The sequence below is a fragment of the Daucus carota genome, chromosome 9 (assembly GCF_001625215.2).
Source record: "Daucus carota subsp. sativus chromosome 9, DH1 v3.0, whole genome shotgun sequence".
Classification (NCBI taxonomy): Eukaryota; Viridiplantae; Streptophyta; class Magnoliopsida; order Apiales; family Apiaceae; genus Daucus; species Daucus carota.
The window spans coordinates 43,766,453-43,778,829 of record NC_030389.2 but is presented as its reverse complement, the minus strand read 5'-3'; the positions used below and the strand labels follow the sequence as shown (position 1 = coordinate 43,778,829).

Genomic DNA, 12,377 nt, shown 5'->3' with positions numbered 1-12,377 from the left:
TTATTATATATTTTAAGAGAAAAATTATTACATCCAGGATTGTTTTTTACCTTTCTTATATAAAGAGACCCATGTTGATAAAGAAGATAGTGCCGGTCCATACTCTACTCAAAATTAGGTTGTTTGTTTTTGTTTTTTTTATCATTTTTAGATTTCTATAAAATACATTTTCCGTCTCATTTAATTTTATAAGATCTTATAACTTATTTTCTTAAGTTTTTTTTTGAATAAAAATTTGATAATTAAAATTTTATTTAGAAAAAAGTAATCTAAAATAAATTATAAAAAAATATTTTAGAGGAGCATTAAAGTGTGTGCAAGTGAGTGTGCGACTTCCCTTGCGTATACAACTCAGGGGACCAGAAGAGTATAATTTTATAAAAAAAATCTAAAACATTTTTTCCCTCGATACAAATTTGACGTTTACACTTTATTAAAAAAATTATAATTAAAAAAACATTATAAAATATAATTTATTGGAGTCTCAATAAAAATATAAATGAAAAACCGTTTCGACAACATACTCTGGTCATCACTTTTATAATCTTCTTATAGTATTATAATAATTTATTTTTAGAAAATATAAAAATATTTTTCATTTTTCAGCACCCTGCGAAAAACCTAGACTTGAGTTTGTAATACTCCCTCCGTTCCAAAATGTTAGTCGCTTTGAGTTTGGACACGTAATTTGAGGTGTATAAAAAAATCCTTCTACGTATTATTTTTTCAAATTTCTTTTTCTAAATAAAAATTTAACATTTATATTTTTATTCAAAACTAATTTTTTGAAAAATAACGTGTAGAATATTTTTTTATTACACCTAAGAATACTTGAAATAAATCAGAGCGACTAAGATAAAGAAAGGGAGGGAGTAAAATTTAGTACTCCCTCCGTCCCTAAATACTAATCCCGTTTGTCTTTATCATGTTGCCAACACACTTTTTATCATTAATATCTTTAATTTAATATTAATATTAAATAAATTTTATCGTATTAAAGTACTAGTAAATACGAATGTAATAACATCCATGTAAATAAATAATTTGTCACATGAACAGTAAACGGGAAAAGTTTAAAGAACCAGAGGGAGTATCACCAACAAGGCAATAACCAAGAATAGCATCATTAGAGGAAACACTGGTTTCTTGTAGAGTGTGTGTGTCAGTCTGTCAGAGTGTGCTTCTATGCTACTCTAAACACCATTTCTGGACAAAGGCTTGAGCTTGTAATCTTAAATACCTAGCTCCTTGTCAGTCATGGCAGTCCTATATTACAAGTCCACCAGCACCTTAGCTTTCTTTAATTTCTTGACCAAACCAAACCCACATTCATTTATACACATTTCATCTCTTTAGCTTTCTCTGTATTTCAAGAAATACTTTGTAATAACTGAAGCTTTTCCGAGAAACAAGCTCATGGTATGAATCTTTCAGCTCAAATTTTTGTGTGCTGTTTTTGATTGTGTGTGCGTGTGTTTGAGAGAGAGAGAGATCATGGTATGATTCTTTTTTTTTTTTTCTGCTCAATTTGTGTGTGCTTTTTTTTTTATGTTGCTTGTGTGTGTGAAAGAGAGAGAAGGGGGGATGGGGGGAGGGAGAGGGAGAGAGAGGGGAAGAGAGAGAGGGACGGAGAGGGAGAGAGTGAGAGAGAGAGGGCTGAGAGGGAGGGATGGATAGAGAGACAGAGGGAGAGGGAGGGAGGGAGAGAGAGAGTGGGAGAGCGAGGGAGAGGGAGAGTGAGAGAGAGAAAGAGAGAGAGAGAGGGCGAGAGGGAGGGAGAGAGTGAGAGAGAGAGATTTTACCAGAAGGGATGCTTTAAGAAGCTATTAACAAAAAAATTGTGTGCAGGATATAATGTTTGAATCATCATCATCTGAAGGAGCACAACTGGGCAAGAGGCCAGCATCGACGGCCCTAGAGAATGAAGGCAAGAAACGAGCCTTGGGACCGATGGAAGAATCTCATGATATTATGACGATCAAGGTCAAGAGTCAGGTAATTTATCTATTTATTGCACGAACTCATGTTTAAGATTATTTTTATTAGGTCTAATTTCTTGTGTGCCTGTTAATGCGAATTGGGGATTTAGTAACATTAGTAACGGTATTCTTGTAAGTTGTAAATGAGTTTATAACAGATTAACTGTGTTCCTCAGATGTTCCATTACAGAACCTAGTCTAACATCTATTATGGTTTTCGCGTAAACAAAAACCATTGATTCCTTCTCGTTCTCATGTATCTGATCTACTTACCGCTTTCCCATAATGTTTTGTTGAAAGGTAAAAGAGGTCCATTTCAGTGTTAAACGCAACACTAAGTTGCAAAAGATCTTTAAGATGTTCTGCGACAAAGCTCAAGTAGAATACAGGTCTATGCGATTCCTCATCGATGGCGCTCGAGTTTCGCCTACTGCAACCCCTGAAGAGGTATATTATCTTCCAGCAATCTAGTTTAACTTGTATCCGTTCTGTTCAATGCCATAATCTGTAGAAACATCCAAAATTTGAACAGTAATTGTATCATTTTTGTGAAAATTAATCTTTTTATGATAAATGATGTTCATAAGTAACTTGCTTAGATATATTTAACGATGATTTATAATTAAACTCCTTTGTGGAACCCTCTGAAAACTATATAGTTTCTCTTACTTTGATAATAAAATTGTAAGATTTATACTTTTTTTTTTGAGTTGTAAGATCTATACAACGACTTCTGCTAAACTATGTTTTTGGTAAAGTTGGTTCGAACATGGTATTATATTGTTATGATGATCCGCTCTGCAATTAGCAGAGTGCTCGAAATATGATCCAGCTGGGGATCATTCGTTAAGGTTTTGATTATGGGCGTAGCCAGCACTCCAGGTTATTGCAGATAAAAGTTTAAAGAAATTTGGAATCTGGTTTAGAGAGTTAATTATAACAGCGTCAAAATGCTAATTTTGACTATTACATATTTAAATAATAAAAATGTGTACAACCCCCCGGTTTTGATAGAGTTGGTCATCTAACAAATTTATTTGCCAGTGAACTCCTCGCCTTTTGAATAAAGTTGCAATTATTTTGGTAGAGAGCAGGTTATTGAACAGGTTACCAAGTTTTCGATGATTTCTCAGAGTAGGGGCTATCTTCATTTTCATTGTAATATTTTGGCATTCAGTCTAGTACATTTGCTTCACCTTTGATGTCATGCTCCTTTCTAGTTTGATTTTCACATGTACATTCAATTTTTTTCTTTGATGATAGCTTAACATGAGAGATGGCGACGAAGTTGAGGCCATGATATATGCTGGAGGCGGCGGCAATGCGGCCATTGTCTGATTGCAGCTGGAACAGCAATCTTGTGCCTTCAGTTTCTTTAAAATGTGAAGATTTAGGAAAATGTTAGTTAACGAACGAAAACTTCTAGCTCCATGGTTCTGATTTCTGTTCACACAATTCTCTACACGTACTATGTGTGATGCTATTTAACAACATTGATGTGGAACTCAGTGGCATTTGCATTTGATTCTGCAATGAGCTAGTCCATCCTATATGAATCTTGTTACTATCTTTTACTCGCTCTACCCCTTCATTTTTGACTTGTTTAACTTTTCCGATCAAATTGATTAATTTTTGACTTGTTTGACTTTCCCGATCAAATTGGTTAGACGTTGACCATAATTTGCTGGTGTTCTGCCAATTAAATACCTTCAAGTAGAATACGCATATTTTCTAACAATATAAATTTTATAATTTTTTTCAATTTTATAAATTATGATCAAAGTTAGGTTAATTTCATCATAAAAAATCAAAACAACCAAAAACAAATTGTACAGGAGTATAATTTTGGACTTATATATGATAGAAGTGCAGATTCCACCATGGGATGTTGAATCTTGTACCTGAGAATTATCTTCACAGATTGAAACTGCATTTTACTTTGACAGAGATGAGTTTAATTCCAAGTTACATAGCACAAACATTGTGTATTTGCAAGACATATAAAGAACAATACACATAGCACATCCAATTGAAACAATTTTACAGAGGTACTGAGTGATTTATACGAGAATATTACAGATTAGAAATATGATGGCTGCCGACCAAAACTTAAAGTCCGTGCAGATAATTGTACGGCCAAGAGGTGTAAAAAGACAGATGACCAAAGACAATTCTATCAAATATTTGAGCAATCCTTTCAAAGCACGTTATGATCCAGAACCTCCATATCATCTGTCTCCTTGGCTGATGATGACATGGTTAAAGAGCTTTTTAATTCCTCAAGCTGCAATCCATAGAGAAAGAATGTCAGATGAATCACGTCACTCGGCAGAGAGTGGCTAAATAAACAGCTTATTCACACCATCAAATACACTACAGAAAACGATTATTGTTGATACAAGGCCACAAGACAACCTTTTGGTTGCAGCTCACATGATTTTTACAAGTTTACATCATAAGACCTCTGGACATCTTGGTACTAGGCATGTCATTATACTTTGTAACAGAGCTTATTATTCTAAAACAATTAGCTGTATTAGAAACAAAGGGATGGATAAACAAGCATGGAAGACAATGAATCCAAACTTATTCCTGAAACAATGATGAACTCAAGGCCTACCTCCCTGCACTTCTCTTCATGTGATGCCAAAAGCTCTTTATGCTTAATTTTCAAATCAGACATTTCAGCTTGTAGCTTCTCATAGTCGGATAAACTTGGACCACCCATTTTTTGCTGGATGAACCTGGAAAACCAGGATGAAGGTCATTATATCACAAGACATTTGTTTACTGTCACAACCACACAACACAAAAAATGTAAATCTAATAGACAAATTATCAAAATTGCAAGAATCCCAAATTCATATTTATGTCTGACTATTGAACATAGCCAATTTTGATGAGCTGCAGAAAATGGCCTTGTTTTCCAGGTTAATGTACAAAACGAAAATGAAATGAAGAAGTTATGCTGAGAAAAAAATGCAAGCTTACTCAATGGCCGAGGAAGGCTTTACATTCTGCTCATAAAGTGCCACAAGTACTACAAGTAAAAAAAGAAATAAAAACTATATAAAAATAATAAATAAAATATAGTAATAGAATCAATGAAAATGCCATGAGATATAAGGCACAACAAAAAGATTACCTAGACAGGAGGGACCTACTACATTATAACTAAGTTACAAGTAAAAGGGAACAGTTAAGAAGATGAAACCTTTTGTCAAAGAATCAACAACTCCACTAGACTCTAAATACTTCCTAAAAGCTTCCTTCTTTGCTTCTTTTTCCTACAAAGAATGTATAAAAGGGAAGGATTCAGCTATATAGGATACAACAAATACAGGACTAAGAACCAAATTAACGATTCAGACATAGCTTTTAAGACCAAGGGGGGCAAGTTCAAGTACAAATATGGAGAGCTTCTAGTAACTTTCTGATATACTGAAAGAAAGCCAGTTTATAAAAGTATAACCATATGTATAGTCAAAGCAGTGCTGTTGGTCTTGCCATTTTGAATCATGAGAGCCATCAAAGTTTTTAGACAGTTATTTGGAGTAGCAACAAGTGAACAGTCAAAAAGTGCAGGTCAAGCAGTTATTTTAACAAGTTGACTGAATAAAAAATTATTTCTACATGATAAGAAACCAAAAACAAACAACACTCAGTAAAAAGTTTAAAGATTATAGTGTGAAAATACAAAACAGAAAGCAAAGGTCTACAAGATTCTATTAGATTTACTAATTAAAGCAAAGTCTTCCTGACAATATGGTAGAAGAAGAGTTTGTGTGTAGTGATAACTAACCATCTTTTTTATCGCATCTGCAAAGCACAATTCACCTTTGCTCCAGGAATTTCTGAATTCAAATACTTGTTCTGTAGTCTGATAGAAACTGAATTACTGTTAGTAGTAGTTCAATTTTTGCTTATGAAGAATAAAAGCTAAATTTTCTTAAAACACTAATCATAAGACTGACTCTTCTTTATTTCTTAGCATGAGAATTTATGAGTACTGTGTGGATAAAATAATACTCAACACTGGAAACATAAGATATAAGAATGAAATTTGAAAAAACTGGGGGTTGCATGTGAAAATCATATATTAGACAATGCACTTGGGGACTATTGGAGGCTATAGCCTATAGCCCCGCTCAACTATTAGTTTCATTAGTATTTTTATTGGAAACTGGAGTTAGTTCTAGTAGTAGTTGGATTTATTTATTTGTTTTAAAAGACAATAATTTATTCGAGTTTAATTATTTCACTAATTGTTTCTCAGTTGATCTTTACAAGCATCGCACACACCATGCAAACTGTATATCATTAAAAAATAAATATTTTATCATATACTGAAATATATGTTAATACATACCAAAAAGTTCTTTTTCCTTTTCTGGAACAAACTACCGAAAAAAGTTATGAACAATTTAGAATCCTCTTCTATACAAAGCCATCTTTTTCTTTAGCTCTCCAATTATTATTTTTGTTCAGTACTCCCTCTGTCCCATTTAATTCTATACGTTTCTTTTTCACTGCTCAACACGCACTTCAATGCTCTTGTAAAATATAGTTCTATAACTTATTTTTAAAATTTTCTTTTTCTGAATAAAAATATAACATTCAAACTTTTATTCAGAAAAGAAAATTCTTAAAAATAAGTTATAGAACTATGTAAAACAGGAGCATTAAAGTCCGTGCCGCGTACCCGTCCCCCAATGTATACAACTCAGGGGGACGGAGGGAGTACTATTTAAACAAGTTTATAAAAATCCATCGTTTTTAACCCATTTCATGTTTGACCTGGTCTAACTCATATTACATACTAATGCAGGATCCTTTTTTGCTTTTAACATACATCTTTTTAAACACATTTTTTTGTATATTCAACCAATCCCTCATTATCGTGATCTGACCTAATGAACCAATACAACCAAAGATTTCAAGTTCACCTTGAGGCTTTAACATATATCACCTTTTTTTAATATCCTTTTTAATCTTGTTTTAGATATTGTTTGGATTTGTGCCTTATTCACAATTTGCTTTATGTGTATACCTATTGGAATCATTTTGCCTACTCTTGATAAGCAATTTGCTTGTACGAATATCATGCTCAAGTTAGCTTTACCCACATACACGACTTGTTCATCTTTTAGACCCGAAAATACCCCTTTCTCTCATATTCTTTTCTAATTCTATATAATATCTTATAAAGCTAAAAAAGAAAAAAGAAAAAAAAACGGCTGCTCCTGCCTCCCTCTCTCCTGCACACCCCTTTAACACAGATTCATAGTTTATCATTTTTTTCGGAACCATCAATAATTCACAGATATTAGATAATTATACCAATGCGAGAACCTGATCTCGAATATCCAACATAAAGAAAAAGCAGATGCCTGAACTTAAATGGGTAGTAAAATACTTAAATTTCTACAAGTAGCATCATCAAGAATCGAAAGACAAGCAGATCTCAACTCTAAGAGAAGGAACATATTGGTAAAACAATCACACAAACGGGGCAGATCAATTTCATATGAAATGCTAATAAATAGTACAATTAAAGCTAGTAATGCATCACTGGACATACAATTTCATCACATTCAATTGGAAACAACAGACGTACAGAGCATATATATACCAATCAAAAACCAAATTCTACATAGAAAAAGTGAAATTTGGGCAATTTAACAAACAAAGAATAAAGGGTACTCACAGAAATGGGGCAGAACGATTTCACTTGAAATGCTAGTAATCAACACTTCTGGGCTCAAATAAATCCTTCGTATAAGAATTTCATAAAAATGAGTTTATATTGTTTTCATATGTCATCCCCGGGCCCGTGTTCAATTTACACTCGTCTACTGATTTGTAAGACATATAAGTATATATTATAAAAAAAAATAGTCAAAAACGAATCAGAAAGACATATAAATATGTATTATCAAAAAAAATTGTTATTAGCTCGTTTTTTATTTTTGGATCATGTTGTAATTAACAGTTCGAGAATTTGTTGTAGTTCGAGAATTTGTTGTAGCTAAATTTCAGTTAATATATTTTTCTCCTGTCGTCGAAATATTTTTTGTTATTTTTCAACTCTATGCTCTTATAAAAATGAGCATTTCAACATAAATGAATTATTCATTTCAAATTCTCCATATACTACATGGGTATAATTTTTGACTTGTTTGACTTTCACTTAAATTGATTAAACATTGACTATAATTTGTTGAAGTCTTGCCAATTAAATACCTTCAAGTAGAATACACATACTTTCTAACAGCATAAATTTTATAATTTTTTTCAATTATAATTTCTATAATTCATGATCAAAGTTATATCTGATAGAAGTGCAGATTCCGTCCTGGGATGTTAAATCTTACCTATGAATTATCTTCACAGATTGAAACTGCATTTTCCTTTGACAGATGAGTTTAATTCCAAGTTGCATAGCACACCCAATTGAAACAATTTTACAGAGGTACTGAGTGATTTATACGAGAATATTACAGATTAGAAATATGATGACTGCCAACCAAAACATAAAGTCTGGGCAGATAAGTGTAACACCAAGAGGTGTAAAAAGACAGATGACCAAAGACAATTCTATCAAATATTTGAGCAATCCTCTCAAAGAACATTATGCTCCAGAACCTTCCATATCATTTGTCTCCTTGGCTGATGACATGATGATAGAGCTTAATAATTCCTCAATCTGCAATCCATAGAGAAAGAACGTCAGTGATCACGTCACTCGGCAGAGAGTGGCTAAATTAAATAGCATATTCACACCATCAAATACCCTACAGAAAACAATTATTATTGATACAAGGCCACAAGACAACCTTTTGGTTGCGGCTCACATGCTTTTTACAAGTTTACATTATAAGACCCCTGGACATCTTGGTACTAGGCATGTCATTATACTTTGTAACAGAGCTTATTATTCTAAAACAATTCGCTGTATTAGAAACAAAGGGATGGAGAAACAAGCATGGGAGACAATGAATCCAAACTTATTCATGAAACAATGATGAACTCAAGGCCTACCTCCCTGCGCTTCACTTCATGTGCTGCCAAAAGCTCTTTATGCTTAATTCTCAAAACAGACATATCAGCTAGTAGCTTGTCATAGTCGGATAAACTTAGACCACCCATTCTTTGCTGGATGATCCTGGAAAACCAGGATGAAGGTCATTATATCACAACACATTTGAACACCAAAAATGTAAATCTAATAGACAAATTATCAAAATTGCAAGAATCCCAAATTCATATTTATAGGTCTGACTATTGAACATAGCCAATTTTAATGAGCTGCAGAAATTGGCCTTGTTTTCCAGGTTAATGTACAAAACGAAAAGGAAATGAAGAAGTTATGCTGAGAAAAAAATGCAAGCTTACTCAATGGCCGAGGAAGGCTCTACATTCGGCTCATAAAGTGCCACAAGAACTACAAGTAAAAAAAGAAATAAAAACCATATAAAAATAATAAATAAAATATAGTAATAGAATCAATGAAAATGCCATGAGATATAAGGCACAACAAAAAGATTACCTAGACAGAAGCGACCTACTCATTATAACTAAGTTACAAGCAAAAGGGAACAGTCAGGAAGATGAAACCTTTTGTCAAAGAATCAGCAACTCCCCTAGACTCTAAATACTTCCTAAAAGCTTCCTTCTTTGCTTCTTTTTCCTACAAAAAATGTATAAAAGGGAAGGATTCAGCTATATGATACAACAAATACAGGACTAAGAACCAAATTAACTGTTTAGACATAGCTTTTAAGACCAGGGGGGCAAGTTCAAATACAAATATGCAGAGCATCCAGCAATTTTCTGAAATACTGAAAGAAAGCCAGTTTATAAGAGTATAACCACATGTATAGTCAAAGCATTCAAATAAATGATAACAGTGATGTTGGTCTTGCCATTTTGAATCAGGAGAGCCATCAAAGTTTTTAGACAGTTATTTGGAGTAGCAACAAGTGAACAGTCAAAAAGTGCAGGTCAAGCAGTTATTTTAACAAGTTGACTGAATAAAAAATTATTTCTACATGATAAGAAACCAAAAACAAACACACTCAGTAAAAAGTTTAAAGATTATAGTGTGAAAATACACAACAGAAAGCAAAGGTCTACAAGATTCTATTAGATTTACTAATTAAAGCAAAGTCTTCCTGAAAATATGGTAAAAGAGTTTGTGTGTAGTGATAACTAACCATCTTTTTTATCGCATCTGCAAAGCACAATTCACCTTGGCTCCAGGAATTTCTGAATTCGAAAACTTATTCTGTAGTCCAATAGAAACTGAATTACTGTTAGTAGTAGTTCAATTTTTGCTTATGAAGAATAAAAGCTAAATTTTCTTAAAACACTAATCATAAGACTGACTCTTCTTTATTTCTTAGCACGAGAATTTATGAGTACTGTGTGGATAAAATAATACTCAACACTGGAAACATAAGATATAAGAATAGAATTTGTGCCTTATTCACATTTGCTTTATGTGTATACCTATTGGAATCATTTTGCCTACTCTTGATAAGCAATTTGCTTGTGCAAATATAATGCTCAAGTTAGCTTTACCCACATACATGACTTGTTCACCTCACCTGCCACAATCTCCTCGTGGGAGGATGACAATATCTCTAAACCGAAACCCAAGAAAACCATCCCTTTCTCATGCACACCCCCTTAACACAGATTCAAAGTTTATGATTTTTCCGGAACCATCAGTAATTCACAGATATTAGATAATATTACCAACGCGGGAACCCAATCTCGAATATCCAACATGGAGAAAAAGCAAATGCCTGAACTTAAATGGGTACTGAAATGTCTACAAGTAGCACCATCAACAAACGACAGACAAGCCTATCTCAACTCTTAGAGAAGGAAACTATTTGTGAAACAATCACGCAAATGGGTCAGATCAATTTCATTTGAAATGCTAATAAATAGTACAATTAAAGCTAGTAATGCATCACCAGACATGCAATTTCATCACATTCAATTGGAAACAACAGACATACAGAGCATATATATTACCAACGCAAAGCCAAATTCTACATAGAAAAATTGAAATTTGGGCAATTTAGCAAGCAAAGAATAAAGGGTACTCACCGAAATGGGGCAGGTCGATTTCACTTGAAATGCAATCAACACTTCTAGGGCTCAAAGAAAGCTTCTTTCGTATACGAATTTTATAAAAATGAGTTATACTCCCCGTACTCACAAAAATGACCCATTAAATTTTTCACACGGTTTAATGTACTGTGGAAGAGACACGTGTAAATATTATTTTTCAATTTTTTTATTTTTTCTAAAAATACGGACCCTATACTTTATACAAAATAAAAAATTTAAAAAATATTATTTATATTTATCTCTACGGATCATATTGAAAGGTGCGTAACATAGTTCATCTTTTTTGATCCGGAGGAGTATTGTTTTCATTGAATTAAATTATTATCCAAACTATCTTTATTGTTCTTTCTAAGTCTTCCAAATTTTTTGGTTAAACATTAAAATCACTTTTTTTTCTTTCTAAATTTTGAATCTATATATTTTACTTATAATCTTATTTAAAGAAGGGTAGCGGTCCACAGCAACCGGCTACTGTGGACTTGTTAAATAACAATCAGTTTCTGGACCGTTGGATGCATATCCAGCGGCCAGGATCATACTAAACTTTTAATATGTCCAGCGCTTTTTTAGCGGTGGACGGGGATCCCCCGACATATTAAAATTAAATCCCCGTCCAGCGCTAAAAAAACGCTGGATCATATTAAAATTTTAATATGATCCTGGCTGCTGGATATGCATCCAACGGCCCAGGACGTGGGTGTTGGTTAACCAGTCACTGGCATACGGCTGCCAGGGACCTGGTCCCTTTAAAGAAATACTGTAAGACTTTAAAAACAAAAAGTTGTTTATATTTTGAGATATTTATCCAATATCAGTGGGTTTACTTCTTCTACGAACAATTACGATCTTACTAGTTTCACCGATGATGTATATTGGATTGTTCCGGATGCTATTATAATATTTTTTAGATTAAATAATTTAAATATTTTATGTGTTAAGTGATTCAAAATAAAATACCTGTTTTTAGTTCGTTTTTTTCATACACATGTTGTCAAGGGTTGAGGGTCTTTTGCAAGCTGGGTTCCAAGTTTCGATATTTGTTTGGGTGTTTTATTTTAATAAAATAATTTGTTTGTCAAGAATAGAATAAAAGGTATGACTCTCTCAAATAAAAAGGCTGAAAATATGATTCAATAGTATCATTGAAGATACAAATATTACGTTAAATATAATATAAAATACAATAATAAAATATTAAAATTATATTTGTTACTTGATTCAACCTATGTCATACTTGATCTCTTAAAATAAATT

General features: G+C 32.9%; 3 protein-coding genes across 4 annotated transcripts; 1 reads left to right on the top strand and 2 right to left on the bottom strand.

Annotated features, from left to right (window-relative positions):
• Positions 1–1,094: 1,094 nt before the first annotated feature.
• On the top strand, positions 1,095–3,580 carry LOC108202518 (small ubiquitin-related modifier 2). Its single transcript, XM_017370956.2, has 4 exons — positions 1,095–1,419; positions 1,849–1,995; positions 2,280–2,426; positions 3,243–3,580. Exons 1-4 carry the CDS (start codon positions 1,417–1,419, stop codon positions 3,315–3,317), a joined length of 372 nt encoding a protein of 123 aa, XP_017226445.1. The 5' UTR covers positions 1,095–1,416; the 3' UTR covers positions 3,318–3,580.
• Positions 3,581–3,980: 400 nt separating this feature from the next.
• Positions 3,981–7,823, bottom strand: LOC108200378 (uncharacterized). 2 transcript variants are annotated; one of them, XM_017368502.2, is made up of 6 exons: positions 7,687–7,823; positions 5,782–5,859; positions 5,194–5,266; positions 4,971–5,019; positions 4,600–4,723; positions 3,981–4,263 (listed from the first exon to the last, which is right to left on the bottom strand). In XM_017368502.2, exons 2-6 carry the CDS (start codon positions 5,782–5,784, stop codon positions 4,177–4,179), a joined length of 336 nt encoding a protein of 111 aa, XP_017223991.1. In that variant the 5' UTR covers positions 5,785–5,859; positions 7,687–7,823; the 3' UTR covers positions 3,981–4,176. The 2 variants fall into 2 exon arrangements, with proteins under 2 accessions (XP_017223991.1, XP_017223992.1); XM_017368503.2 differs by having other exon boundaries at positions 5,782–5,869; positions 7,687–7,815.
• Positions 7,824–8,399: 576 nt separating this feature from the next.
• LOC108201698 (uncharacterized) lies at positions 8,400–11,224 on the bottom strand. The gene is made up of 6 exons (XM_017369984.2): positions 11,212–11,224; positions 11,100–11,149; positions 9,597–9,669; positions 9,375–9,423; positions 9,021–9,144; positions 8,400–8,685 (listed from the first exon to the last, which is right to left on the bottom strand). The coding sequence occupies exons 1-6, from the start codon at positions 11,222–11,224 to the stop codon at positions 8,611–8,613; spliced, it is 384 nt and encodes a 127-aa protein (XP_017225473.1). The 3' UTR covers positions 8,400–8,610.
• Positions 11,225–12,377: the final 1,153 nt, after the last annotated feature.

What these genes read in the sequence shown, in the direction of transcription:
- LOC108202518 (XM_017370956.2), top strand. An exon ending in CGATCAAGGTCAAGAGTCAG is followed by an intron (nt 1,996 to 2,279) that starts GTAATTTATCTA and finishes TTTTGTTGAAAG; the next exon opens with GTAAAAGAGGTCCATTTCAG. An exon ending in CTACTGCAACCCCTGAAGAG is followed by an intron (nt 2,427 to 3,242) that starts GTATATTATCTT and finishes CTTTGATGATAG; the next exon opens with CTTAACATGAGAGATGGCGA.
- LOC108200378 (XM_017368502.2), bottom strand. An exon ending in AAGCCTTCCTCGGCCATTGA is followed by an intron (nt 4,724 to 4,970) that starts GTAAGCTTGCAT and finishes CTGGTTTTCCAG; the next exon opens with GTTCATCCAGCAAAAAATGG. An exon ending in ATGAAGAGAAGTGCAGGGAG is followed by an intron (nt 4,264 to 4,599) that starts GTAGGCCTTGAG and finishes TATGGATTGCAG; the next exon opens with CTTGAGGAATTAAAAAGCTC.
- LOC108201698 (XM_017369984.2), bottom strand. An exon ending in GAGCCTTCCTCGGCCATTGA is followed by an intron (nt 9,145 to 9,374) that starts GTAAGCTTGCAT and finishes CTGGTTTTCCAG; the next exon opens with GATCATCCAGCAAAGAATGG. An exon ending in ATGAAGTGAAGCGCAGGGAG is followed by an intron (nt 8,686 to 9,020) that starts GTAGGCCTTGAG and finishes TATGGATTGCAG; the next exon opens with ATTGAGGAATTATTAAGCTC.